This window comes from Passer domesticus, chromosome 32, assembly GCF_036417665.1.
Source record: "Passer domesticus isolate bPasDom1 chromosome 32, bPasDom1.hap1, whole genome shotgun sequence".
In the NCBI taxonomy this organism is placed as follows: domain Eukaryota; kingdom Metazoa; phylum Chordata; class Aves; order Passeriformes; family Passeridae; genus Passer; species Passer domesticus.
Genome location: NC_087505.1, coordinates 1,979,583 through 2,006,887, shown reverse-complemented (window position 1 = coordinate 2,006,887; position 27,305 = coordinate 1,979,583). Strand labels below are relative to the sequence as shown.

General features: G+C 58.0%; 1 protein-coding gene across 1 annotated transcript; it reads left to right on the top strand.

Annotated features, from left to right (window-relative positions):
• Window positions 1–2,731: 2,731 nt before the first annotated feature.
• LMNA (lamin A/C) lies at window positions 2,732–26,979 on the top strand. The gene is made up of 12 exons (XM_064401548.1): window positions 2,732–3,224; window positions 18,738–18,894; window positions 19,078–19,203; window positions 19,604–19,774; window positions 19,875–20,000; window positions 20,906–21,126; window positions 21,218–21,422; window positions 21,555–21,662; window positions 21,819–21,938; window positions 22,021–22,116; window positions 23,812–24,063; window positions 24,627–26,979. Exons 1-12 carry the CDS (start codon window positions 2,875–2,877, stop codon window positions 24,657–24,659), a joined length of 1,965 nt encoding a protein of 654 aa, XP_064257618.1. The 5' UTR covers window positions 2,732–2,874; the 3' UTR covers window positions 24,660–26,979.
• The last annotated feature ends 326 nt before the right edge of the window (window positions 26,980–27,305 follow it).

The following is a 27,305-nucleotide window of genomic DNA, read 5'->3' as shown; positions in this document are numbered from 1 at the left end:
CCCAGAACCTGGAGAAATCCACACCAGTGGATCCTGGGGAACCCACGCCAGTGGATCCTGGAGAAATCCTGTGCTGAGGGCCGTGCCAGAGCCGTGGAGCACAGCCAGTCCTCCTGGCTCATCTGCTTTGAGTTAAGCCCTCCTGCCTTGCTCGGGTGCCAAGCACTCTGCCGGAGGCAGTGAGCAGCTCAGGGCTGTGCTAGCTCCCTGTCCCCGTGTGGAATTGGGATGCCCCTGCCCCTGGGGGTCGCTGGGGAAGGGCAGCAGCATCTCCACGTGCAGGAGAAGGAGGTTTGCAGAGCAGCAGTGTGGGGACAGCACTGTCCCCCCCATCCCGGGGGAGCTGCGTGTGGAGCAGCTGCTGCAAAGGAGCTGAAGCTGACCCTCCCTGGGGGCTTTTCACTCCGGGCTGCCAACAGCTCTGGAGCTCCCCCAGGTCCCCCCTCGATGCCCAGCCCGAGGGACCCCTCGGGTTTGGTCTCTTGGGCAGTGAAGGGTGGGATACTGAGCTGGGGCAGGAGTTTTGGGGAGGAGCATGGGGTGCCAGGAGTGCCAGATCAGCCACAGGCTGTGCCAGTGACCCTTAGCTGTGATTTCCAGCTGTTGCCCAAGCTGGTCCCTTCCCGCCTTTAGCCTGGATGCCGTTTCCCACACTGAGCCAAGCCAGCTTCGGCCCCGCCGCTGGTGACCCTGGAAACGCTCCAAGGTCTGTGCCCCCGCGGATGCCCAGGACAGGCGGGCACCTCCTGCTGAGGGAGCACCAAACGGCCTTTGGCTTCCCCTCCGCGGCCTTTGGCTCTCCCTCCCACCCAGGGAGGGAAGAGAGAAAGAAAGTTTTTTGAAAGAAAACATCGCGGAGCCGCAGGGCGGGCGGGCGAGCCGCGCGTCCCGGCAGCCTCCGAGCGCTCCGGGCCCGCCCTCCGGCCCTCGGGGCACGGGCACCGTGCCTGCTGCCATCGCTGCTGCCATCCCTGCGGCCATCCCTGCTGCCATCCTGCCCTCCTGCTGTCGCCTGCCGCGGTGTGTGACACGCACGGGTGTCCCCAGCGCTGCGGTGTCCCCCCCGCCCATCAGGGGGAAGGAAAGGTGTGGGGAAGGAAAAGCAGCCCGGGACAGGCAAGGAGGCAGGAAAGGGGGGGATTTGTGTGGCACTGAGCTAAGGGGTGGGGTGGAGGAGCGCAGACCCCCCTGGAGAGGCAGGGGGGACAGAAATCCCTGCAGCGCTCGGGGGGCTTCCCCAGGCAGAGAGGAGCCAGGGTGGGGAAGGGGATGTCGCAAGACAGGGGGGCAAGGAGCGGGGATCCCGACCACCCCCTTGGCAGTGCCAGGAGGGCTCTGCCCAGCTGACCCCCCCCTCTTTTCTCCCCTTTCCCCTCCCGTCTTTGACGTGGCGCTGGGACAGATTTCCCGGCGTGGAACTGTTGCTTTTTCAAAGTTTGACCCCTGGCTCGTTGCCTTTCCCCACCCCGCGGCTGCCAGCGGGTTAATCATTGCCGGGCAGCGCACACGCGTGTGTCCCGTGTGTGCCCCGCGTGTTTGCGTGTGTTGCTCCGTTGCTGTGTGAGTCATCCCCGGCCCGCCTGGGGCTCTGCTGCCCTCCCCGAGCGCAGAAGCAAACTGAGCTGGGATTGCAGGAGGAGCCGGGCGGCTCCGGGGGCGGCTCGGCTCGGCTGTGCCCTTGACCTTGGACCCCTCTGCTCGCAGCAATGGCTGGGGGACGTTGTGCTTTGGGGTGCTCCGGCGTCGCCAGCTTCAAGGTGCAGCTGCTTTCCTTCTTTCCTTGCCGCAGCTTTCCAAGCGGGAGGAAGCTGGATCCCGCCAGGATCCTCACCCACCCCTCATTTCTAGGGTGTCAAAGGGTTGTTTTTCCATTCCCGTTTCTCACACACGGGAGGGTTTGGCTCCACAGCACAACGCAGGGAGGGGGATGAAGTCCGAGGAAGGGACATCCTCTCTCTGGTGGCACTGGGAGTGCCGGGAAGCATTTGGCAGATCTGGAAATCACGAGGTGCCCGAGTCTCGGCAGAGCTTCGAGGGAGACAGAGCATCCCGCACCTACTGGGAGCCACCCGTGCTGGGAGCTGGACATGCTGGAAGGGTTGAATGGAACTGGAGAGGGCTGGGAGGCAGGAGAACAGGGAACAGGGAGTTGGGGTGGGGACACAGCTGGTGCTCAGAATTTGGGGAGCCACAAACTGGCACAGAGGAGAGCTGGGAAATGGGGAATAGCAGTGCTGGGAGAACTGGGCAAAAGCAGTGCAGGGAAGTGGGTAGGTGGGTGGGGGCATTCTTTGGTGCCCCAGATCTCTTTGTGTGGGACGCCTCAGGATTCAGGGGAACCCAGACCCGGGTGTTTCGGGACTGTATTTGGGTCCCTGGACCCCAGAGTTTCAGGGACCCCAGGATCCTGCCAGGACCCCCACACCCTGGGATCAGCTGCTGAGATGCTGCCTGCCCTGTCCTGTGTCCTGGAGGTGCTCAGCCCAGGAGTCCTGGGGTGCCTGGCTGCTCCTCCTCACTGCAGCCCCCCTCAAGGTGCCAAGTCCCCCCAGTCTGCAATGCAGCCCTAGAAAAGCGTGTGGAAGGGGGTTTCCCCGGCCTGCGACCCCAGAGACGCCCTCCCGAGGCCCCTTCACCCCGGGATATTTTCCCAGCCTTTCCTAAGGAAGGGCTGGGACTGATGCGAGTTGTCTCCACCCAGGTTTTGGATAAACTCCACCCGCCGCCTCCTCTCAGCTCCTCCTCCCAGTGAACAGCCCAGCTGGGATATAAGCAAGTCACTGAGGCCCCGGGAGCTGCCGCGACAGCTGGGCGGGTGGCGTGGGACATCGCGCCGTGACCTGAGCCGTGCCCTTCGCCTCGACGCCGGACCCCATGGCGACGCCTTCGCAGAAGAGGAGCACCCGCAGCGGGGCTTCGGGGACCCCCCTGTCCCCCACACGCATCACCCGGCTGCAGGAGAAGGAGGACCTGCAGGAGCTCAATGACCGCCTGGCCGTGTACATCGACAAGGTGCGCTCGCTGGAGCTGGAGAACGCCGGGCTGCGGCTCCGCATCACCGAGTCCGAGGAGGTGGTGAGCCGCGAGGTCTCGGGCATCAAGGCTGCCTACGAGTCGGAGCTGGCGGATGCCCGCAAGACCTTGGATTCGGTGGCCAAGGAGAGGGCTCGGCTGCAGCTGGAGCTCAGCAAAGTGCGGGAGGAGCACAAGGAGCTGAAAGCCCGGTGAGTGCCCTGGGGACGGCGGGGACTGCAGCGGGACGGGTGCTGTCGTCATGCTTGGCAGGGAGCCGGGAGGGAGGAAGGAGTGACCTGGAGGAGGCAGGGAGAGAGAGGGGAAAAAAAAAAAAAATCCCCGGCCTGGCCGAGGCTGGAGTGTCTGTGGCAGGGACCAAAAGAGGAGAGAAGCTCTCTCGTCATTCCTGCTCTCATTCCAAGCGCCATCTTTGGCCGGGATGCCCTTGGAGCGGGGATTTGGGAGCGGAGCTGGGGACATTTGGGGCAGGGGCTGAGCAGACATGCCCTGGGCCCCCGGCAGGGCCGGTGTTATGCGGGCTGCAAGCGCCGGGCTGGCGGCCCCTGTGCCTTCGTCATGCTGGAGCTATTCCTAAACACGCTCCGGCACAGCCCGGGAAGCCGTGCCAGCCAGCTGGCTCTGTCCTGCCTACAGATTTCGCCTGCTCGTCCTATTTTCCTTTGCTGTCTTTGGCACCGCTTAAAGAACCTGCTCCAGGTTTTGTTTGGCCTTAACCCTCCCTGTGCCAAGCCGCTCCCACTCTGCGGGGTTTTGGGGGAAGCAGTGTGCGGGCATGGCTCGTGTCCCCCTCCCTCCAGCTGTCACCGGGCACTGTGCTCTCGTTGAGGCACGAATTTCCACCCATCTTTCCCTCCCTGCCGTCAGAAATGCCCCCCTGGTGCCCCTGGGTGCCTCTGCCCTGCTCGGAGCTGTCACCGGCACAGGTCCCCTGAGGACACGGGGCTCCCTGGCTAATGTCACTGCTGGCCAAGCAGGGGCTGGCGCTGGGCTTCCCCCGGGCTCTGCCAGCCTCGGGACGCGTCCCCGTGGCGCTCAGCTCCCCGAATGCCGCTCCGGGGAAGGAGCGAGCGGATCCCTTTCCGTCATCAGCCTTGGCTGGCAGCCGCGCTCGGGCTGGGCAGTGGCGGGACTGCCCCTTCTCGCTCCATTTGATCTTTTGCCTCTTATTCTGGACGCCTCGTTTTGAGCGTGTACCAAATGAGGCTAAAATTAACTTCCTTAGCAGATGCCATAAATATTCTACCTGGGAGGGACTGTTAGAGCCGTATCCGAAAGCTGGCTGAGGTTATATTTAGCTTTCTGTTTCCCGTGCGCCGCTGCTGCTTCGTCCTCGGATCAGGCTCGCCAGATGCCTGCTCCCGGATCCCAAGGATCCGGGTGCTGCTGAGAGAAGGAGCTGAGCTGTCTAAAAGCCTTTTTTTCTGCCTTATGCAAACCCAGAACTATCTTGGCCACGATCTTTCGAGGGCTGGAAAAAAATGCCCGGCCCGCAGCCGTGACTAAAGGGGAGCTGGGAGCGGGCAGCGCTGCGGAGCCCTGTGGAAAACGGATGTGGAATTTTTCCCTGCTCCGGGAACTGCTCTGCTTGTTCCCGAGCGCTGACAAATCCCCCGAAAGAGCGCTGTGACTGGCGGGGGTTCCCGGAGAGCAGCCTGTGCTCCAGAGATGGGTTTCGGTGCGTTTGGGGGAGCAGCAGGGGCGCGGGCTCCGGGGGCCGGGGCTGGTTCTGGGTTGAGTCATCTCTGAGTCACGGTGAGATGGAAGAGGTGCGGGGGAAGCCGCTGCTGTTCATTCCTGCCTCTGGCTTGTCCCTTCTTCACAGGGCGCGGTATGAGGGCTGCTCTCCAGCCCCAAAAACCCTGCAAGGAGGCTGCAGCTCATCTCGTGTCCCCGGGCACCCGCTCGGTGTGCCGGGGCTGCTCAGAGAGCTGCGGTGCTGCTCCTCGGGATCGCTTTGGCTGGGCTGTCCCGAATTTTTGGGGCATGAGGGAATGGGGCAGCCACGAGCCCGAACCTGCGGAGGGGTCAGAGCTGTTGCATGGATCAGGGGGACCCCGTTCTGACCCTGCTCTGCTCTCTGCCACCCCCTTGGGTAGGGATATGCCCGCTCTGCCGGCTCTCCCTGCCCACCCTGAGCCCTTGGGTCGGCACCGGGGCCATTTCACTGTCCTTGACACGGTGAAACTTCGGCTAATAAGTGACTGGCAGCTCTCTGCAGCCCTCGCTGTGCCCGTCAGCCCCGGAGAAGCGCCGGGTATCTCCGGCAGGGCAGGCGCCCGGGGCGGTGTTATCAGCACCCACAGCATCGCCGCTGCCTCATGCGGGGGTTGTCTCGGCAGCACAGAGGGAGGGTGGGGGGCCGGGATGCCAGGGCATGATGTGACACGGCCCCGGGGGCTGGGTGCTCTGTCTGGGGTGGGGAAGGAGCTGCTGGCTGGAGGGGAACGAGCTGTGCAAACAGGAGACCAGTCTAACCAGTAGCAGTGCAAGAGCTGCACGGGTGGAGGAGGGTCGGAGAAGAGCTGGGCTGCCTGCCCTCTGCCTCCTGCCACCCCTCTGCTCCTGGCCGACTGCTCTTCTCTTGGCAAAGTTTCCAGCGGGATCTTCCCACTGCCTGCTTGGCTGCTGCCAGAGGTGATCCAGCAGGGGTTTCCCAAAAAAAACCTGGCTCTTGGCACGGGGACCTGGTGCTGGTTGTGCCCCAGGACATGGGGCAGTCCTGCCTGTCCTGGTGCCACATGTGTCCCCAGCTCTGCATAGCCTCTGGCTGTGCTGCAGTCACGCTTCAGGCGAGGCACAGGGTGTGGGGAGGGTGGCTGGTGACTCAGGGGTGCTGGCAACACCGGCATCGTCCCCTCCCAGGCCACGGGCAGAGATGGGACTAGGCTGAAATGCCCCTGTCCCTGCTGTCCTCAAGCTTCTGTCCCCTCCTTGGAGCACACCTGGATTGCAGCATGGCACTGGGGGTTGGAGGGTGCTCTGTGCTGGGTCCTGCCCGTTGCCCCCTCTCTTTAAGCTGCTTCTGACTCACAGGGTGAACAGAGCCACAGCCCTTGCCTTGCTCCGTGGGAGTTAATCCCATCCCAGCCTGGGCATGCAGGGGTGTAGAACGCAGCCCTTGGCACCTTCAGTCCCACGAGAGACCCCTGAGGAATTCAGTGCCCACCCCATGGGCGAGGAGTGGCCATGTGGTGGCCACCAGTGACCAGCTGCCCTCTCCAGGCAGGAACCAGCCCTCGTTAGCAGCACGCTGATGAGCAATGCCTTCCTGAATTGCAGCCCCTAACCTGATTAAGGCCGTGCCTGGGCAGCGCCTCTTCCTCCCGGGGCCCAGATCTCATCCCTGGCCCTAATGAGGACAAATCTCCTTTTTCCCAAACCTTGTTGTGGAGGGGGGAGCTCATCCAGGGGCAGAGCAAGGGTGTGCCAGGAGGTGAACTCCCCAAGCCTTCCCCAGCCCGAGGGGGTTTTGCCCCGTGCTTTGTGACCCTCCAGGCAGGAGCAGGTAAATGAAACCTGTTTAGTTGAAAAAAAGGGAGGAAAAAGAATTAAAGCTCGGTGCTGTGAGGGGGAGGGGGCATGCACTTCCTTCAGCAAGCCTGGGTGCTTGTGCTGGAACATTTTGCGTGGGGTGAAACCTCAGGCTCCTGGGTTTCTCCCCCGTCTGCCTCATGGAATCCCTGCCAGGGAGGGAATGCTTTGGCTGGGAGGAGGCTTTGCCCTTTTGGAGCAAACAAAGAGCAGCTTGTGCAGCTGGGGATACTTTGGGGGGAGTCATCAACACAGAGCTGGGCTGATCCAGACCTCCGTGGCCCTCTGGGACCCTCTTAAACACGCCAGCCACCCTGAATCTCCAGCCCTGTGGACACACTGGCTGTGCCCTGACATCTGCAGCCAGCAGCTCAGGATGGCCGGGCGTTCCAGCCCTCCTGGCACGCTGCAGGGCTGGAGGGCTCCGTGGCAAAACGTTTCTTCCAGGCGAAGGTTTTCATTAGCTGTTCCCAGTGGAGAGGAATTCTTGCCCGTGCAAACATCCAGCCCCTCTTTTTCCAAGAAAAATTGTGGCGGAGAAACGTGCTCCAGCACTTTTGGTTTGTGACCTCGCTCCCATCTCTGCGTTTGCCAGTGTTTTCCAGCCACAGCTCGTCCCCTCGCTTTTCCCAGGATTGAGGGGGAGTCTGAGGAAATCCTGCTGCCTCATATATATTTAGGATGGAATGAAGGACCTAGAAAATCCTGGAAAATGAAGGAGCTTATCTTTGGAGCTGGGGGTTAAAGAGAAGCGATTGCCAAGAGAGTCGGGGCTGAGTTTGGTGTGGGAAGGGATCCATCCCTGACAGCCCCTCCCAGCCTGCCCGGTCCCACATGCTGCCACAAGTGTTTTCCAGCCTTGCACGTGTCACTTCACTTGCCTGAGTCCCATCAACACTGAAACTCTGGAGCCCAGAGAACAGGGAGTTCCCCTGAGTGGTGCTCAGGGATGCAGACAGAGAAGGTGACACAGCCAGGGTGGGACATGTGGGGCGGCTGCCAGCTCCTTATTCTGCTGAATTCATGGCCTTTGGGAGGGGTAGTTTCCTTTTGTGCTGCTGGCAGCCAGGAAAGGAGGAAGTCACCAGAGTTCTCCCTCTGGTCCTGGCCAAAATTAGAGCTGTCGTGGAGGATTCCCCAGGAAGTGTCAGCCCAGTGGGTTCAGGGTGAGCTGGGAATCACCTCCCACTGTCCTGCCACTGGCTGCGTTACCTGTTTCACCATCCTGCTCTCTGTGAGGCTGTTTGCTGAGCCTGTTCCTTTGTGACCAGCTCAGCACGTTCCCAAACAGCTGAGGCCGGTGCCATGTCAAACCTGTCTGTGCTGACAGCTGCCACCAGGGCTGGGTGCCCACCTGCCTCTGCTCCCTTCCCCTCCCTGCCAGGGTTCAATGTCCCCAGTGTGGAGCTGAACAACTGTGGGGGCTGGCAGGGTCCCCCAGCCCTGCCTGGCGCAGTGGCAGCTGCAGAGACATCTGTGTGACAGCCAGACTCTCAGCTGCCCAGGAGAACCCAATCCTTCCAGGGATGGGGCAGCCAGAGCTTCTCTGAGCAGTGCCAGGGCCTCACCACCCTCGCAGGGAAGAGTTTCTTCCCAATACCTCACCTAAATCTGCCTTCTCACTTTAAAGCCATGCTGCTTTGCCCAGAATCTTCACTCCACAACCTTGATAAGAGTATAATAAAATCCCCACATTTTTCCTTGTTCCTGTATGTGAAGGATGAGCCGTGGTGTGATATCCAGAGCTGTGGGTGCTGGGGAAAGCCGAAGGGTGTGGAAGTTGGTTAATGAGGTGCATTGAACTCAGCCCACAGAGATACCACAAAACCCAGCTGGGGTTGGGACACCTCTGTTCCTGGCGAGGCTGAGTCAACATTTCACATTCTCTGTCATAAACCAATTACCTTTTCCCAGTGAAGGTGCCCTTGGCTTGGGGTGTCTCCCAAGCTGCAGCCAACGCTCTATTTCTTCCTTCCATGGTTAGGAGAGCTAGGAGTTGCCAACAGCAGCAGGGACAAAGTTCCCAGCACACAGGGTGGGTGCTGCCCTGCCTGTACTGTACCTTCTTTAATTATGGGCTTGCACCTTGCAGGCGTTGGTGCTGTGTCCCTGTGGAGAGGTGGCAGAGCCAGGGTAGGAACAAACATGGGCTCTCCTGAAGCTGTTGAATTTTTGTGTCGGGGCTCTGAGTGGCTCAGAAGCACCTCTGTAGGAGCGAGGTTCTGATAGCAGAGGTCTCTCCTCCCTCTTGCACCAAAGCCACCTCCAGCCACTTGTTCTGGCTGCTGCTTTGCACACACACACACGTCCTCCTGTCTGTCCTCCTGCCGTCCAGTCCAGTGCCACCATCCTGGCCAGGCTGCAGTGCTCGACTGGAGCTAAAAGCTTTCCGTTTCTTGGGGTTATTTATTAACAACTTACAGACACAGTTTCTCCCTGAAACCCCCTTTAAGTACCCTGAGCCCAAACAAACACCCAATGCTGTGGATGTGCAAAGTGAGCTCCAAAAGGGGTGGGAGCCCAGAGGGAGCTTGGCCCCGGTGCCCGGGGGCACCGAGGGGTGTTCAGCTGCCTGTGCCCTCCCCGAAGAGCCGTGTGCCCTCCCTCGCAGGGCCGGGATGGGAGCAGGGCGATGAGTCAGGCTCAGCCCGTGTCCCGGCGCTGCAGCAGGGCGCGGCTCCGGGCTTTGGGGGGGCCCCCCCGGTCTGGCAGCCCCGCTCTGCCCCTTCCTTCCTGGCACGATGGCAGATAGCCCAGCAGCATCCGCGGGGTGCCAGGGTGCTCCCCCCGCGCACACCAGGCTGCACTGGGAGAAACTGGGGGGGTTTTCTGAGCTGAGCCTCCGAGTCGGGGGCTTTAGGGGGAAGGGGGGCACTGAGGAGAGCAGCCTGGGCATCGTGCTTGGTGTTCTGAGAAGTTGAGGTGTTCAGGTTTATAATGAGATAAAATCACAGAATAGTTTAGGTTGGCTCCAGGATCATCGAGTTCCCCCAGCCCTGCCAAGGCCACCACTAAGCCGTGTCCCCAAATGCCACATCTACCTGTCAAATCTCTCCAGGAAGGGGAAGCTCCACCACTGCCCTGGGCAGCCTGTTCTAATATTTGGTGACTTTTTTCCTGTGGAAAATGCAGTTTTTTCAAGCAAGGAAACTCTCAGGACCTGCAGGGACACTGGCCAGGTTTTCCCAGTGCCATGTAATTCCCAATCTCTTCAGGAGCAGCTCTGGGACAGGGCCAGGTTTGCTAAATCAAGTTTCAACTGGGGTTGGTTTGGGTGCTCAGTGCGTGGTGGGGAGGTGATGGGGAGGCTGGAGCATCTCCTGGTGCTTCTGTTCACAGGCAGTTCTGTGCAGCAACTGGGGCTAAATGGTGCTTTCTAGGGATGCCACATCTGCAGCCCTTGCTCTGGGGAAGTGCTGATTTCCTGCCCACGTGCCAGGCAGGTCTGGGTTCTGTCCCTGCACAGTTCAGGCTGGCAGGGGTAATTCTGGCAGCTCTGCACGTGGCAGCGCAGCAAAAAATAAGCAGTCACCTTGGTGGCTGCTCATCCCAGCACTGAGCTGCATTTTCCTGCTGGAATCCCGTCCGTATCCATCCCCACAGCCCCTCCAGCAGCAGCTGGAGCTCCCTGTGCCGGCAGTGACTCAACAGTGCAGCCTGCCACCGCCACATGCAAACAGACCTTGTGGCAGTGTAAACACCTTGTCTGCCTTTATCTGCTGCTGGAGCCGGCGTAGCAAACCCTTTTGTTCCCAGGAGTATGCGTGGCATCTGCACCCAACAATCCCCTGCTTTGTTTCTTAAGCAAATGCTGCGGGCCAGAAGCTTTGCAATTTATGGAAAAAAAACGGGGTGAGCTACTGCTGCTCCTGAAGAGAAAAAGGAGGCCTTGAACTCATCCCTTGTTTTGCCTCTTTCTGCCTTGTCCCACCTTGCACAGGGCTCTGGTTTCCATAGTGGATCGGGGTGACCTCCCCATCCCTTCCCACCCCTCTTTGGGCTCAGGAGCTGCACGTGTGAGCAGAGGGAAGGGAGTTGCAGCCACATCTGCACAGTGGCAGATGTTTCCTTGCTCCTGGGGCTGGGATTGCCCTCCGTGGTTCTGCATCCCTGCTGCACATCCTGGCTGTGTCGCCAGCTCCTAGCTAAACACGAGTTTAGGGCTGTTTTCCCCCAGTCCCCAAGGCATGACTAACACAGTGACTCAGCTCCCTGTTTTTAACTTCCTTTGCAAGGCTCCCACCGTGCCCCATCTCCCAGGGAAACACCGGGAATCTCTGCTTTGTCTCATCCTTTGAGGTGGTGCTTTATGGGCTCCGAGTTTCTCCTTCATCCAGGGAAGGATGTGCTGAAGTGAACGGAATGTTCTGGGGCTTCCCTGGAGGGGCAACACTCAAAAAAAGAGTAAAACAGCAAAACAGAGCTGTTCTGGGTGGAAAAAAACCACCAAACCCACAACTTTCCCATTAAGTTTTAGCCCAATTATTCAAAAGCTGGCTTTTGCTGCGTTGGAGTAAGATAATCAAGACTGGGCAAAACTCCTTCAATTTCATCCAGTCCAAAGCTTAATTGTTAATTTGTCATTACTTAACGTGTAATTTAACTATATTAATGGTACAAACCTGACTTGTTAAAATGGTGAGTGTTCAGAGTAGTGGCACGAAGACTTGGAATTTCCTTCTTCCCTCCTCTTCCCAAAGGCTTTGGCTTTAATCAGCAATAGACAGCGCTGCGAACTGTTAGCAAATTCTGGATTGGGGAAAAAAAAGCTGACAACGCCCTCAAGCACATGGGGGGATTTTTGAGGCTGTCCTGTGCAGGAGAAATCGATGATCCTTGTGGGTCCCTTCCAACTCAGGATATTCCATGACCTCAAAGGTTTTTTCTCGTGTCTCTCCTACTGAAATCTTGCCCTCAGAAGGTGGAATTGAGCAGTGTGGAAGGTGGTGTATTGACATATTTGAGTTGTGTCTAAAAAAATTCTCTTTCCAGCTCAATTCCAAACTTTTGTTAGCAAGTTTCTTTTTCTTGATAAAGATTGCTTTAATCTATATTTAGGATTGTTCAATCCCAGGCCATCAAGTGTGTTTTAGCTAACCCAATTCAAGATTTCATGGGAAGCTAGGAAAAGGCAGGCTGGCATGTTTGGAATTGATGGGTTTGGGTTGTGCTGAGCCTGGGCTGTGAGTGGGGTTGGCCAGTGTTTGATCTTGGTGTTCTGAGAAGTTGAGATGTTCAGGTTTATAACGAGGTAAAATGACAGAATAGTTTAGGTTGGCTCCAGGATCATCGAGTTCCCCCAGCCCTGCCAAGGCCACCACTAAGCCGTGTCCCCAAATGCCACATCTACCTGTCTGTTAAATCTCTCCAGGAAGGGGAAGCTCCACCACTGCCCTGGGCAGCCTGTTCAAATATTTGATGACTTTTTTCCTGTGGAAAACGCAGTTTTTTCAAGCAAGGAAACCCTCAGGACCTGCAGGGACACTGGCCAGGTTTTCCCAGCGCCATGTCATTCCCAATCTCTTCAGGAGCAGCTCTGGGGCTGGGCCAGGTTTGCTAAATCAAGTTTCAACTGGTAGCACTTTGCATGTCACCCCAGGCTGGAGGCTCATTCCAGGTGAGCCAGGGCTTGGTGCAGGCATTCCCCACAGGGAAATCCTGCCCTGGTTTTGCTGGGCTCCCTGTGCTCTGGGGATTCCAGTGGCTTGTCCTCCTTGCACTTTGCAACCTCTTTGCCTCCTGGGGCTTGCTGCACCCTGGAAAAGCTTTTGCCAGGCAGCTGGAAAAGGAGTTCTGTGGGTAACAGGGGATCCCACAGGTGGCAGGGGGTCTCCCAGGCAGCCAGGCACAAAACTGGGGTGTTTGATGCACACTCCAAGCTAGGACACTTGTCCATGGAGGACAAGTCCTGCCCTTTGTGCAGAGGCACGGATTTATGCCTGACACAAACCTCCCCCAAAAACACAACGTGGGCCGCAGAGAAACAAGTCCTTCCCATTCCCCCGATGATTCCCACGTGGCAAAAGGGCAAAACCCCCTTTTCCAGCTCTGAAAGCCCTCTGGTGAAGCCGCCCACCCTCCAAAACCACGGGCTGTCCTGTTACTGTGGGGGACTCAGCCCAAAGAGCGGCGTCAGTCGGTGACTTGGGATTTCCATTCTGGTGAGTCACCAGCTTGGCGTGACAGCCTGGACAGGGAGGGAGCCACACCGGGGCTCCCCAGCCAGCTCTGAGCTGCAGCATTGTTCATTCTGAACAATTCATACTCTATCTGTTGTCAGAGATGTGCTTGGAGCTCTTAAGCAGCGCGTGGCTGTTGTGGTGCTGCTGAAGATGTGCTGCTCCTGTGGCAGGAAGGGAGGCTGAAGGGTGACAGGTCTTTGGTGCATCCAGCAGGAGAAAAGCTTCTTCAGAGCTTCAGGGGGGTGTGTGTGGCTGATTCCTGGGGGTGTCAGTATGGTCAGGTGTGCACCCACAGCTCCCAGCAGTGTTCCTGGTGATGGGAGCTGTGGAGGGATGGGAACATGCTGGATTTGGGGAATCCTAGACAGGGGGATTGGATTTTGTTTGCCTCCCCATTAAAGGCTTTTTCCTGGTTCCCAACAAAGCAGTAGTTTTGGTTCATCTCAAGGGTGCAAGGAGAGGCCAGATCCCAATTCCAGGAGGGGAAGCCCAGCTCCTGGGAGATGCCAGTGAGCTGTTTATGCTCCACTGGTGCCCCGTGGGGCTGGACAAGCCCCTCAGCCCCATGGCTGAGCATGCCAGGGGTGTTTCAGGAGCGTGTGGCAGGCCCAGCACTCACCCTGGCACCGGGAAGGGTCTTTGGCACCGCTGATGCCAGGTGTGGAAGCTGTTTCCATGCACGTGTGCACAGGGCTGGTGCTGGCAGCTGCCCCTGGTGCCCCACAGGATGCTGGCTCCATGCAGACACTGTCCTTGCTGTACATCACGCTGGCTATTTCCAGCTCCCCTGCTAGGAGACCAGCCCGTGTTTATCCTGGTGATTTGGCAGAGCTGCTGCGGCACAGATGAGTCAGAAGCTGGGAGAAGCTGCTTTGCCACATTCCCATTGCCCCACTGCGGGGCTTTTCCAGCTCTGCCTCTCCTCATCCCGTGGGGCCCTGGTCCCTGGGGTGGGGGAGCAATCCTTGAGGGAGAAACGACCCCTGGGGCTGGGCAGCAATCCCTGCAGAGGGGTGATGATCCCTGGGATGGGGGAGTGATCCCTGGGACACGTGTGGTGATGCTGGGACAGATCCCAGGCACTGGAGGCAGTGCCATGGAGAGCAGCCTGCCCAAGGTGGAGCAAAGCACATTTCCTGGGTCCTCCCAGCAATCTGAGACTGCCAGGGGCACACACAGCCACTCCTGCCCCAGGTTCTCAAGCTGGAAATGTGTCCAAGCCTTTTGTGGGATAGCAGCAGCAGGCAGCTGTGGCCCCTGGCAGCCAGGTGGGACTGAGACCTGCAGGCTGGGGGGATTTGCAGAGCTCCGTAAGGATTTATGGATGGGGCAGGAGCCAGCAAGTTCCCTGAGCTGGCACCTTTTTCAGGGTGGGGCAGCTGCAGTTTGGAGGCAGGGAAGGAGGGGAACGCCTGTGCCTCTACAGCTCCATCCCTCTCACTGCTCCTCTTCCAGTGCTGCCCGTGCTTCAGGAACACTTGTGGGGATTAACAGTGGAGAGGGAAACCAAAGAGTGTTTCCTAAAAATGCTCTGAGTGGGCTCTGGCACCTCGGAGAGGGTTGGCATCTTTCCAGCAGCCTGGTGGGCTCAGCCTGGAGCTGTTCCAGCCGGCTCTGACGACTCTGTCCTGTCTTGACTTTTCCAGAGGGAGAGCCCGGGCCTGCCAGGTTTCCTGGCTGGGATTTTGGGGCAGAGAGGGGGGGAGCAGTAGCAGATGCTGCTCTGTGGGGCCGTCCCTGAGCCCTCTCTGACTTCGCAGCCTCGCGTCTGTCTGCAGCCAGAGCCGATCCAACTTTCCATTAACATTTGAATTTTCTGGCAGCTCAGCTGCAATTTTCAATCTTTTTTTTTTTTTTTTCCTTCTTCCTGCTTTTAAAAGCTAAAAATAAAATGTCTTGAGGCCCCTTTTCCCTCCATCTTTTCTCTTGAGACATTTGTTTCTTGAGGATTTGATGCCTCTGTTGTTTTTTCTCCTCTTGGATTGTTTTCACCCGTGGCTCTCGCAGCACAGGGGATCAAATCCTGTGGGATTTGGAGGCACCCAGCCCTCCAGAATTCCTGCTTCCCTTTTCAGTGGAGAATTTGGCATCTTGTGGGCTCTAGCAGGCAGCATGGAGAGGCCAGTGAAACCCTCTGGGGAGGAGGAGGAAGGTCTGTCTTCATCCTCCCCTCCAGGGAAGTGGGAGTGACACAGCTGCCATGGAAGTTTTTATTTTTAGCCCAGCGCCAGCTGGAGCCTGTGAGGCTTCCCGGGAATAAAAGCAGGACCTGAGGGCAGGAGAAGGGAAAAACTCAAACCTTGGCTGGGCTGGAGCAGGGATCAACAGGGCTGGTGTGAAGGGGTGGGCTGGGGGTCCCCAAGGGCAGAGGGGACTCACCCGTGTGCTGCTGCCTCATCCTGACACTTGGGTGTGTCTGGGAGGAACCTGGGGGAAATGCTGAGGCCCCAGGGAGCCAAATTCTGCCAAGCACTGACCCCCAGAACAGAGGGCAGGAGAGGATTTGTCTCACCCCTCTCCTTCTGCAGAACTGCTCCCACCTCAAGCTCAGAGCTCCAAGCTTCTGGCTCTCCTCCTCGCACTGGAATCCAGGGCTGAGCACAGGAGGCTTCCAAGCAAAAGGGATTTGTCCTTGAGTCATCTGGGATTTACTGTGGGGCTTTCCAGGCGCTGGTGCCCAGAGCCCTGGATGCTTCTGGTCCCTGGAGAGGGCGAATCTGCTGCAGGCACAAGTGTAACCCTCACCATTTTTCACTCTGTTTTTTATTTTTTTTGTCCCTGGTCAATGAAGCTGCTGTCCCTTAAAAGAGTGATACCATCCAGGTCATGCTGGTCCTCCAGCTGTACCCAAACCCCCAGAGCCAACATGGCAAGCAAAGAGCAGCAGCAAACCCCCAGGGATGAGCAGGGAGCAACAACTAAACCCAGGAAAGAGCAGAGAGCAGCAGCAAACCCCCAGGGATGGACAGAGAGCAGCAGCAAACCCCCAGGGATGAGCAGGGAGCAGCAGCAACCCCAGGAATGAGAAAAGAGCAGCAGCAAACCCCCAGGGATGAGCAGGGAGCAACAACTAAACCCAGGAAAGGGCAGAGAGCAGCAGCAACCCCAGGGATGGACAGAGAGCAGCAGCAACCCCGGGGATGAGCAAAGAGCAGCAGCAACCCCAGGGATGGACAGAAAGCAGCAGCAACCCCGGGGATGAGCAGAGAGCAGCAGCAACCCCGGGGATGAGCAGAGAGCAGCAGCAACCCCGGGGATGAGCAGAGAGCAGCAGCAACCCCGGGGATGAGCAGAGAGCAGCAGCAACCCCAGGAATGAGCAGAGAGCAGAGGCAAACCCCCAGAGATGAGCAGGGAGCAGCAGCAAACCACCAGGGATGGACAGAGGGCAGCAGCAACCCCAGGAATGAGAAAAGAGCAGCAGCAAACCCAGGAATGAGCAGAGAGCAGCAGCAACCCCAGGAATGAGAAAAGAGCAGCAGCAAACCCAGGAATGAGCAGAGAGCAGCAGCAAACCCCCAGAGATGGACAGAGAGCAGCAGCAACCCCAGGAATGAGCAGAGAGCAGCAGCAACCCCAGGGATGGACAGAGAGCAGCAGCAAACCCCCAGGGATGGGGAGAAGCCACATGGCACTGCTCCGGGAAGGACAGGGCTGGGGTGGCCACGCTGGCCCAGGGGCTGAGGCAGGGCCAGATGGGAAAGCTCAGCGAGCCTTGGAGCCTGGGACCCGCTCCCAGTTGGCATTCTTGTCCTGTGAGTCACTGGCACAAAGGAGTGGGTTGAACAGGAAGGAGCTCCAGCAGCAGCTCCAGCAGTTGAGGCTGTGGTTCCCTGGAAAAAAGGGGGGACCAGCAGCATTTCTTGGTCAGTTATTCCGCTGTGGGCTAAATTCCAAATTCTCTAGACTGCTCAAATGCTATTTAGACATAAAAGAGGCTATTTTATGGAATTTATGGTCTATGAAATCATACTCTGTGCATAGCATCGAGACCCTCTTACCTTGAGAGCCCCAAACATTAAAATGTGAAAATCCGACCACAGATACATTCTAGAATTCATTACAAATCCAACATGTTTCACTGGGCCCTTTACACCACAATACAGAGTGTTCTGGGCTGGGAAAGGAGCTTTCACAAATTGAAAGAAAGGCAGAAGACAGATCTTCACTCACTTCCAAGAAAAAGTCTGCGAGCTGCTCCTGGATTCCCAGAGGTTCTTGGGCTCTGCTTTTCCTGACAGCAGCACTTTAAATGATTTTGAATTTCGTTACTGTACGTGTAGGAATTATTGGGGTTTTTTTTAAACTGTCCTGAAGTGGAATTCCTGCTCTTTTAACATGGAATATCATGGGATTTGAAGGGAGCTTTGCACTTAAAAACAGTAGCCTGGCATTTTGAAACCCGGGCTTTTGAAACCCAAAACAACAGAATAACTTCTCCGTGCTGGCTGGGGTCGGGGAACAAAAAAGAAATACAGGATAATCTGCTGCTGGCCAGTCCAGGAGCTTTCCCCATCCCGCATGTGCGAGTCTGGAAGCGCCGTCCCGCCGCTCCCGGTGGATCCCGGGATGCTGCTCTGGGACCGGCCGGGTGCCGCAGCCGCTCCCCGGGTTTGTCACCGCGGTGTCCCCGCTCGGGTGCGCCCTGCTGGCCCCAGGGATGCCCGCACTGCCGCTGCTCGGCTCCGAGCCCTCCTCGTTCCGCCCCCCCGGCCCCGCACCCCGTTTTTGGTGCGGTGACATCCCAGCCCTTGGCGGCTGCTGGGGGGGGGGGGGGGCGGTCGGGTCTTTTCTTTTTATAGGACCTACCAAAATAGCTTCAGGCTGTGTTTTGGTGGCGCAGGCAGATCGGGTTTCCCCGTCACACGGTGGAGGGATCCTGCGAGGAGCGGCTCTGACCTGCTGGCAGAGGGCTGGAAAAGAGAGGGGGGCAGGATGGTGGGGTGCTGATGGCAGAGGTCGGGCTGGGGGGGCTGAGGCACCACAGCTCTGCATCCCCCGAGCACCAGAGGGGCTCAGGGCGAGGCACAGCCACAGCAGTGCAGCTCCTGATGCTCCCTGGCTGCTCCAGGAGGGGCATGGAGCTCCTGGATGGTGCCACAGACTCCTCTGCCTGGCCACCAGCACAACCACGGGGCAGTTTCAGCTCCTCCCCAGCTGCTGCTCCACCATCCAGCCGTGCTGAGCCACGCTGACACATCTGACTGTCCCTTGCCGTGGTGCAGCTCAGTGTCCTGCTGTCCCCCGGCGTCCTGCTGTCCCCCCGTGCTGCCCTGCATCCCCACACGGTGCCAGTGCAGCCCCAGCCTGGTCAGGGCTGCTCTCTGGCCGTGCTGTGGGTGTGCAGATTGCACCCTGAGACTCCTCCTGCCCTGCCAGCCATTCCCAGCCCTTCCTGCTCCCCGTATCCCAGCTGGGAATGGGTGTGAGCCTGGCTGGATGTGCTGGTCCCCTTGGTGGGTGGTTCCTAGGGACAGCAGAGCAGCCCTTTTGGGAGTGATCAGAGGGGGGCAGGAGTGGCACTCTTCGTGCTCAGGCTTTTCTGAGAGCAGCCCTGAGGAGAAGAACTTGGAGGTTCTGGTGGTTGAGAAGCTTTACAAGACCTTAGAGTCCCTTTCAGTGCTTGGAGGGACTAGAAGAATTTGAGAGGAATTTCAGACAAGGGTCTGGAGGGACAGGACAAGGGGGAATGTCTTTCCCCTGCCAGAGGGTGGGGTTAGATGGGATATTGGGAAGAAATTCTTCCCTGTGAGGGTGGTGAGGCCCTGGCACAGGGTGCCCAGAGAAGCTGTGGATCCCTGGAGGTGTTCCAGGCCAGGTTGGACAGGGCTGGGAGCAGCCTGGTCTAGTGGAAGATGTCCCTGCCCATGGCAGGGTGTGGAACTAGATGAGCTTTAAGGTCCCTTTGAACCAAAGCGACTCCATCATTTCCTGATGACTGTGATTATTCCTGCTGTGCCACTCACCTGTGCCACCCTTTGCCCTGCAGGAATGCCAAGAAGGAAGGGGACCTGCTGACTGCCCAGGCACGCCTTAAGGATGTGGAGGCTTTGCTTAATTCCAAGGAAGCTGCTCTCTCCACGGCCCTGGGTGAGAAGAGGAATCTGGAAAACGAAGTGAGGGACCTGAGGGGACAGGTGGCCAAGGTGAGCAGTGGCAGCTGTGCCTCCAGCTGACCCAGGGATCCCTTTTCACCCCCCTGCCTGGGGCTGCCAGGCCCCTGCCATGCCAGGGGCTGTGGGGCAGATGCAGTTGGGTGCTGGGTGCCCAGGCACGCCGGGTGCAGTGCCCAGAGCCCGCTGTGATGTTCCTTCTCCATTCCCTGCCAGCTGGAGAGCGCCCTGGGCGAAGCCAAGAAGCAGCTGCAGGACGAGATGCTGCGCCGCGTGGACGCCGAGAACCGGCTGCAGACCCTGAAGGAGGAGCTGGAGTTCCAGAAGAACATCTACAGCGAGGTGAGCTGCGACGTGCTGCCGCGGGGCTGGGGGCAGGAGTGGCACTCTTTGTGCTCAGGCTTTTCTGAGAGCAGCCCTGAGGAGAAGAACTTGGAGGTTCTGGTGGATGAGAAGCTTTACAAGACCTTAGAGTCCCTTTCAGTGCTTGGAGGGACTAGAAGAATTTGAGAGGAATTTCAGACAAGGGTCTGGAGGGACAGGACAAGGGGGAATGTCTTTCCCCCGCCAGCAGGCAGGGTTAGATGGGGTATTGGGAAGAAATTCTTCCCTGTGAGGGTGGTGAGGCCCTGGCACGGGTTGCCCAAGAAGCTGTGGCTGCTCCAAGATCCCTGGAGGTGTTCCAGGTTTGATGGGGCTTGGAGCAACGTGGCCTAGTGGAAGATGTCCCTGCTGTCCCCAGGAACTGCGGGAGACCAAGCGGCGCCACGAGACGCGGCTGGTGGAGATCGACAACGGGCGGCAGCGGGAGTTTGAGAGCAAGCTCTCCGAGGCCCTGCAGGAGCTGCGCAGCCAGCACGAAGCCCAGATCAGGCTTTACAAGGAGGAACTGGAGAAAACCTACGGGGCGAAGGTGAGCAGCTTCCCCGCGCCGCTCTCCTCTCCCCTCAGCCCCAAAGAGCGTGGGTGGGCCGTGGGTGCTGAGGTGCTGACGGCTTTGTCCTGTCCCCCAGCTGGAGAATGCCAAGCAGTCAGCTGAGAGGAACAGCAACATGGTGGGTGCTGCCCACGAGGAGCTGCAGCAGACCCGCATCCGCATCGACAACCTCTCCTCGGAGGTCAGCCAGCTGCAGAAGCAGGTGAGTTGGGACCAAAAAGTTCCTTGGGATGTCTGCCCTGGGATGGTGCCAGGTGGAGTGGCCCGCCCTCACCTTCCCTCCCTGTAAGGATGTGCTCCCTGTTGATGGAGTGGCCAAATTATCCTTTGTGTCCTTAAAAAGGAAAAAAGCCCAGAAGTTTCTCTCCTCAATCAGGCAAAAAGACACCTCATAGAACCTTGGAGACTTCACCTCAAACTTAAGGATAGCCAGTTGGACAGAATGCAATTTTGGTTTCTCCAGCTCTGTCCACGGATCCCAGAACTGCCCTTTCCAATTTTGGCATCTCCAGCACAATCTGTGGATCCCAGAACTGCCCTTTCCAATTTTGGCATCTCCAGCACAATCTGTGGATCCCAGAACTGCCCTTCCCAATTTTGGGATCTCCAGCTCCATCCACAGATCTGAGATCTTCCCTTCCCAATTTTGGCATCACCAGCCTGTCATGGTTTGACGCTGGCACGATGCCAGTGCCCTTATGAAAATGTATTCTCCCTAGCGGCTGCTGTGAGATGTGACTAGAAATAGAGCAAAGCGGGCTCCAGCTTAAGAATAAAGGGAAAAAAAAAATTATTAAGTTATAATACATGAAAAGGAACAGACACAGAACTCAGAATGAAGTCCCACCTAAGCAATTCACTAGAAAAATAAGATAACAAAGGAACTAATCGCTTTTGTGGGGTGTTTCACCAGGGGCAAGAGCCTCTTGCCCTGGCTCGTTTTTTCTCTGTAAAGAGCTTTGCTATTAAAACTTTTCTGTCCAAACACCACCACAACAACCATCCCGCTGATTTTACGCCATCTGAGGTGGCTGAGCTATCTCGGGTGTGATCTCCAAGAGTTTATAAGGCCTGGCTCAGGGAGACCAACCCATCACCTCCCCACAGCTGGCGGCTAAGGAGGCGAAGCTGCACGACCTGGAGGACATCCTGGCCCGGGAGCGCGAGACCAACCGGCGCCTGCTGTCCGACAAGGAGCGGGAGATGGCCGAGATGAGGGCGCGCATGCAGCAGCAGCTGGACGAGTACCAGGAGCTGCTGGACATCAAGCTGGCTCTGGATATGGAGATCAACGCCTACCGCAAGCTGCTGGAGGGCGAGGAGGAGCGGTGAGCGCAGGGTGCCGTGCCCAGCTCTGCGCCACACATGTCCCAGCTCTTGTGGGCCTCACTGGTTTCATCTGCTCTTCTCCCCTGCCAGGCTGAGGCTGTCTCCCAGCCCTTCATCCCACAAAGGTGCATCCCGAAGCCACCTGTCCACCGCAGGCTCCTCCAAGAAGAGGAAGCTGGAGGACAGTGAGAGCCGGACCAGCTTCTCCCACCACGCCCGGACCAGCGGCCGTGTTGGCGTGGAGGAGGTGGACTTGGAGGGCAAGTTTGTCCGTCTCAGGAACAAGTCCAACGAGGTGAGTTTGCCTTCAGGGAGATCCCCGGTGTCCCTGGGGTGAGGTTCAGCCCTGCTTCACCCTACGGGCAGGAGGTGAACGGGACGAGTTGGAGAGGAACCAGGTTCTGAGGGTCGCTGCTCTCTCTCACAGGACCAGGCCATGGGGAACTGGCAGATCAAGAGGCAAAATGGGGACGATCCCCCCCTGACCTACCGCTTCCCCCCAAAGTTCACCCTGAAGGCTGGCCAGGTGGTCACGGTGAGTCCCTGCCTGGTGGAGGATCCAGGCAAGACTCCAAACCCTGCCAGGCCACTTACACGGAGTGGTCGGTGTGTCGCTCTGCGTGGTGACAGATCCCCCGGCTGTGGAGTCTGCAGAGCAGAGAAGTCATTTTCCTCCTGCTTTTCTCCCTAGATCTGGGCCTCAGGAGCTGGAGCAACCCACAGCCCCCCCAGTAATTTGGTGTGGAAAGCCCAGAGCAGCTGGGGCTCCGGGGACAGCCTGCGCACCGCCCTCATCAACTCCAACGGGGAGGTGAGAGCCCCTGGCAGCTCTGGCACGGGGATGGGGGTGGCAGGCACTGAACCCACCCAAACTGACCCCCTGTCCCCTGCAGGAGGTGGCCATGAGGAAACTGGTGCGCACTGTGATCATCAACGATGACGAGGATGAGGATGATGATGAAATGAGCATCCACCACCGCCACCACCATGTGAGTAGGGTGCTGGGGATGCTGCTGTGGTTCTGAGGGGTCCCAGGGGCTGCAGCTTCAGGCAGGGCGGGAGGGAGCTCAGCATCAGACAGGATCAGGAGAAGGCAGTGGGGAGGCTGCTGTGGAAACATCTGCATCAGAGAAACCAACAGACCTCTGGCATCTGGAGGGGATTGCTCCTAAAAACTCTGAAGATGCTCACTAAAAAACTCTGAAGACCTTACTGGAAGTTGTCTCCAACCCTAAAGAACCTTGATGTGCCATGAAAAGGGCCAGAAGAGTCAGAGGGAGGCTGAGCGTTGCTTGGAGGATAGGATGGTGGGAAGTTGATGGACGACACTTCTTGTCAGCAGCTGCTCTGTCCTCTCTGCTTCATGAGGGTGCTGGAACAAATCCAGAGGTGGCTCTGTCCTTCCTCTCAGCCCATCTTTCCCCACACGGAGCTGAAACATGCACCAGGAGGGGCAGCAGGCAGGGGGCAGAGAGCAGGCAGCATGGCAGCAGCAGAGCTGCAGCCTCTTCTCCCAGGGAAACATCCCTGGCTGCAGGGTGTGTGTGTCCTGCACACCAGGTGCCCGCAGGAATCACCTGCAGAGAGGTGCCACCGTGGCCGAGCCGTGCCTCAGTGAGGGTGAAAGATCTGCAGGATGTCACTTCCAGAGCTCTGCAGGAGCATCCATCACCCACTTCCCTTTGAGGTCCCTGGATCTGAAGAGCTGTGCTGAGATTGATATCAGCACGTTGAGCTGGTGGATTGTCCTTCTCTATTCTGCCCTTGTGAGACCCACCTGCAGTGCAGGGTTCAGTTCTTAGGCCCTGAGCACAAGAAGGACAAGGAATTGCTGGAGCAAGTCCAGAAATAGCCATGAAGGTGCTCTGAGGGCTGGACTCTTTGCTCTGGAGGCAGGCTGGAGGAGCTGGGGACAGCCTGGAGAAAAGAAGACTTCAGGACGACCTTAGAACTCCTTCCAGGGCCTGAAGGGGCTCCAAGACAGCTGGAGAGGGACTTTGGACAAACGCCTGGAGGACACAGGAGAATGGCTTCCCCCTGGCAGTTAGAGGGCAGTGTTAAATGGAATACTGGGAGGAAATTGTTCCCCGTGAGGGAGGTGAGGCCCTGGCACAGGTTACCCAGGAAAGCTGTGGCTGTCCCAGTCCTGGAAGTGTTCAAGGCCAGGCTGGACAGGGCTTAGAGCAACCTGATTTAGTGGAAGATGTCCTGCCCACGGCAGGAGGCTGGAATGAGATGAGCTTTCAAGTCCGTTCCAACCCAAACCATTCCATGACTCTGTGATTCTCCTCTGTATTGATTATCCCTGGAGAGAGGAGCCACGCTCCTGCAGCCACCACTGCCCATTCCTCTGGAGGCTGAATCCTTTCCAAGAGCAAACTTCCCGCGGGAGAGCTGCCAGCTCACGAGGTGGCGAGGCAGAGGATGTTTTCAGGAGCACAGTTCAGGTGTCTCCCGTGTGCCCAGAGCTCAGGGTGCAGGCTCAGGGCAGCAGGGCAGGTCACCCACTGGCAGCGTGCTGGCCCCAGCCACTCAGGGTTAGAAACACATTAACAAGGGCTCTATTTTATTATTTTTAAACCACATGGACAGGTGAGAGGCTCTCTTCAAGAGCTCCCCTGGGTGCTGCCACCATCCTCAGAGCAGGGCCTTGAGGCCGTTTTGTGTGTCCCCACCACATCTAGGGCTGCAGTGGCTCTGGGGACCCTGGCGAGTACAACCTGCGCTCCCGCACCGTGGTCTGCGGCACGTGTGGCCAGCCAGCTGACAAGTCGGGCTCCCAGAACGCCGGCATCAACACCATGTCCTCGGGCTCGTCCACCTCCAGCGTGACCGTCACCCGCAGCTACCGCAGCATGGGCGACTCCGGCATCGGCCTCGGGGACAGCCTGGTGTCCAGGAACTACCTCCTGGGGAGCTCCAGCCCCCGCAGGCAGGTCAGTGCCACTCCCGGGCCACTGTCCACTCCCTGGCACTGCTCTGCCAGCTGGCCCCGTGCTGCTGGGTGGCACTGCCCTCTCCCCGCAGTGCTGCAGGGCTCCTGTGCCCTCACAGCTCACCTTCTCCCTGCTCTTCCTCTTCCTCTTTGGGCTCTTTGTAAGGGATGGGGGGTTCTGAGAGGGATGTGGTCGTAGCAGATTCCCACCTCGTTCCATCTTACATTCCCCATCCTCCACATTACTCATTGCACTGCTGTTAGGTGTTCATGCTGGCAATGTGAATATTTCAGCACTTTATATGTTAGATTAATACACAATATATTCCATATTGATGCTCTTGGTCAATATTATAATTCTCATATATTAACTGCCACTAATTCTCAAATTTTGGAGCTGTGAACATTCCAGCTTGGGAGGATTTATTTATCACCCCCCGAGGGCCAGCGTGGAGGAGAGGCTGTGGGCATCCAAAGGATCCCACTGGACACTTTGCAGTCAGAGCAAATGGATGGTGGCACTGGGGTCTTCTTAACTCTCTTTTTTTTCTTTCTCCCTCCCAGGCTCAGGCTGTGCAGAACTGCAGCATCATGTAATTCCATGGCGCATTCCTGTGGTTCCTGCCCGTCTCCAGCTAGGTTTGTTTTTTTTTTTTTCCCAAAGCAACAGAATTTTTTTTCCTTAAAAAACCAAGATATCAAAAACCAAGGTTGTTTTTTTTTTTTTTTGGTTTTCTATAGCAGGAATTTTATATATATATATATTAAAAGTGCTAAAAGATGCTTTGATTTTTTTTTGTAAAGAAAAAATCTATTTCTATATAAAAAAACCAAACCAAAAAATAGCTTTTCAGCTTCAAATATTTTTTAGAACTTCAGCCAAAGACAGCAAAGAACTGTGTTTACACAGCAGCCATGCAGGAGGAGTTTGTAGTTGAAATTCTCCTTCGATTGTACCTTTTTTGCCAAAGCTTTTTACATAGGACAGGGAGAAGTGCAGCCATACCCACTGGAGCTGCGTGCCACAGCGGCTGCTGTCCTGTCTCAAGCGGAGCACAGTGCCTTTACAACCCTTTTTCTTGGGATCTGAAGCCAAAATTCCCCTTTTTTTTCCCTTTTTTGAGTTGTGATTCCTGGCGGTGCTGGCGCGGGGGCTCCTGGCAGCTCGCGGGCGATGCCCACGTCTCTCTGTGGCCATTGCCCCCTCCCCAGCCCCCTGCCCGCCTGCACCCCGTGCTCTATGTACTGTATTCCCCACATTCCCCATCCCAGGCACCTCTTGCCCTTTTTCTTAACCAGCCAAGTCGTGCCTTAGCTGAGGTGGGGGCCGGGCTGGGAGCCCCACTGGAGCCCGGCTGAGCGGAGGTGGAGCAGGGCAAGTGAAAACAGCGGAGCTGCGTTTTGGGACCAGATGGATTTGACAGCTGGGGTGGTGGAGCTCGGTCCCACAAGCTCAGCCCCAGCAGGGCCACCCAGGCCCCTCTTTGAGAGCCACTGCAGCCAGAGGGGCTCACCCCACCAGAGGGGTTCATCTCCCCGAGGGGTTCATCCCCCCCAGAGGGGTTCATCCCCCCGAGGGATTTATTCCCCACTGATCTAGAGGGGTTCATTCCCCCCAAGGGGTTCATCCCCCCTGTATCCAGAGGGGTTCATCCCCCCTGCATCCAGAGGGGTTCATCCCCCTGAGGGATTCATCCCCCACTGATCTAGAGGGGTTCATCCCCCCTGCATCCAGAGGGGTTCATCCTCCCAGAGGGGTTCATCCCCCCTGATCCAGAAGGGTTAATCCCCCCCTGCATCCAGAGGGGTTCATCCCCCTGAGGGATTCATCCCCCACTGATCCAGAGGGGTTCATCCCCCTGAGGGATTCATCCCCCCTGTATCCAGAGGGGTTCATCCCCACTGCATCCAGAGGGGTTCATCCCCCCAGAGGGATTCATCCCCCCTGATCCAGAGGGGTTCATTCCCCCTGAGGGATTCATCCCCCCTGATCCAGAGGGGTTCATCCCCCCTGCATCCAGAGGGGTTCATCCCCCATCTGCATCCAGAGGGGTTCATCCCCCCTGATCCAGAGGGGTTTATCCCCCCTGCATCCAGAGGGGTTCATCCCCCTGAGGGGTTAATCCCCCACTGATCCAGAGGGGTTCATCCCCCCAGAGGGGTTCATCCCCCCTGATCCAGAGGGGTTTATCCCCCCTGCATCCAGAGGGGTTCACCCCCTGATCCAGAGGGGTTCATCCCCCCAGAGGGGCTCACCCCCTGATCCAGAGGGGTTCATCCCCCCGAGGGGTTCACCGTCCCCCTGTATCCAGAGGGGTTCATTGCCACTGCATCCAGAGGGATTCATCCCCCCCAGAGGGGTTCATCCCCCCCTGTATCCAGAGGGGTTCATCCCCCAGAGGGGTTCACCCCCTGATCCAGAGGGGTTCATCCCCCCCTGTATCCAGAGGGGTTCATCCCCCCGAGGGGTTCACCCCCTGATCCAGAGGGGCTCACCCCACCTTCCCCCGGCTGCAGTTACTCAGGCTCATCTCTGGTGGCCAGAGCTCAGGAGCTGTTTCAGGGATTAAGAGGAAGATGCTCAGTCCAGGTCAGAGCTGCTTGGCCAGGAAAGCACCTAGGAAGGCTTTTTGTTCGAGTGAGGTGGGTTTTGGGGTCTGGTGGGTGCAGCTTCCCCCTTGGCAGGAGCCCTCCAGCCACTGGCAGATCTCTTGGCTTTTTGCCTTGATTGGGAAACGCCTGCAGCCCCCCCTGACCTCAAGTGCAGCAGAAGGGTGGGGCTGGAGAAGGTTCCAGGACAAGCCCCCCACTCCGGTGGGTTTTGGGGAGGTCGTGTATGTATCTATGCTTGCAAAGCTTCTGTATTACTGCCTGTATTTTCTTCCAGACTCAAAATACAGCTGAACCCTTCCCACGCTGTGTGCTGTCATCATTGCTCTCCGGGGGGATTTGGGGGTGCTGTGCTGCCCCCCCAGCAGCAAAGGGACCCCCCCAGGGGTCTCTTCCCACCCCACAGGCAGGGCTGGGGCTCAGCACCCACTGTGGGTGGGGGGAAGCAGGGTGGCCCCCCACACCCTGGCTGGGCCAGCTGGGCACGGAGCCCCCCAGAGAGGGACTGGACAGGGGGTGGAATCTGAGGTCAGGACTCAAAAATTCCCCTTGGGGGGTTTAGGGGGCCAAACATTCCCCAGGATGGGATGGGCTGGGGGATGCAGAACCCGAGCGAAGGGTTGCTCCTACCAC

What these genes read in the sequence shown, in the direction of transcription:
- LMNA (XM_064401548.1), top strand. Translation starts at nt 2,875, where the DNA reads ATGGCGACGCCTTCGCAGAAGAGGAGCACCCGCAGCGGGGCTTCGGGG. An exon ending in TCAGGAACAAGTCCAACGAG is followed by an intron (nt 21,423 to 21,554) that starts GTGAGTTTGCCT and finishes TCTCTCTCACAG; the next exon opens with GACCAGGCCATGGGGAACTG. An exon ending in TCATCAACTCCAACGGGGAG is followed by an intron (nt 21,939 to 22,020) that starts GTGAGAGCCCCT and finishes TGTCCCCTGCAG; the next exon opens with GAGGTGGCCATGAGGAAACT.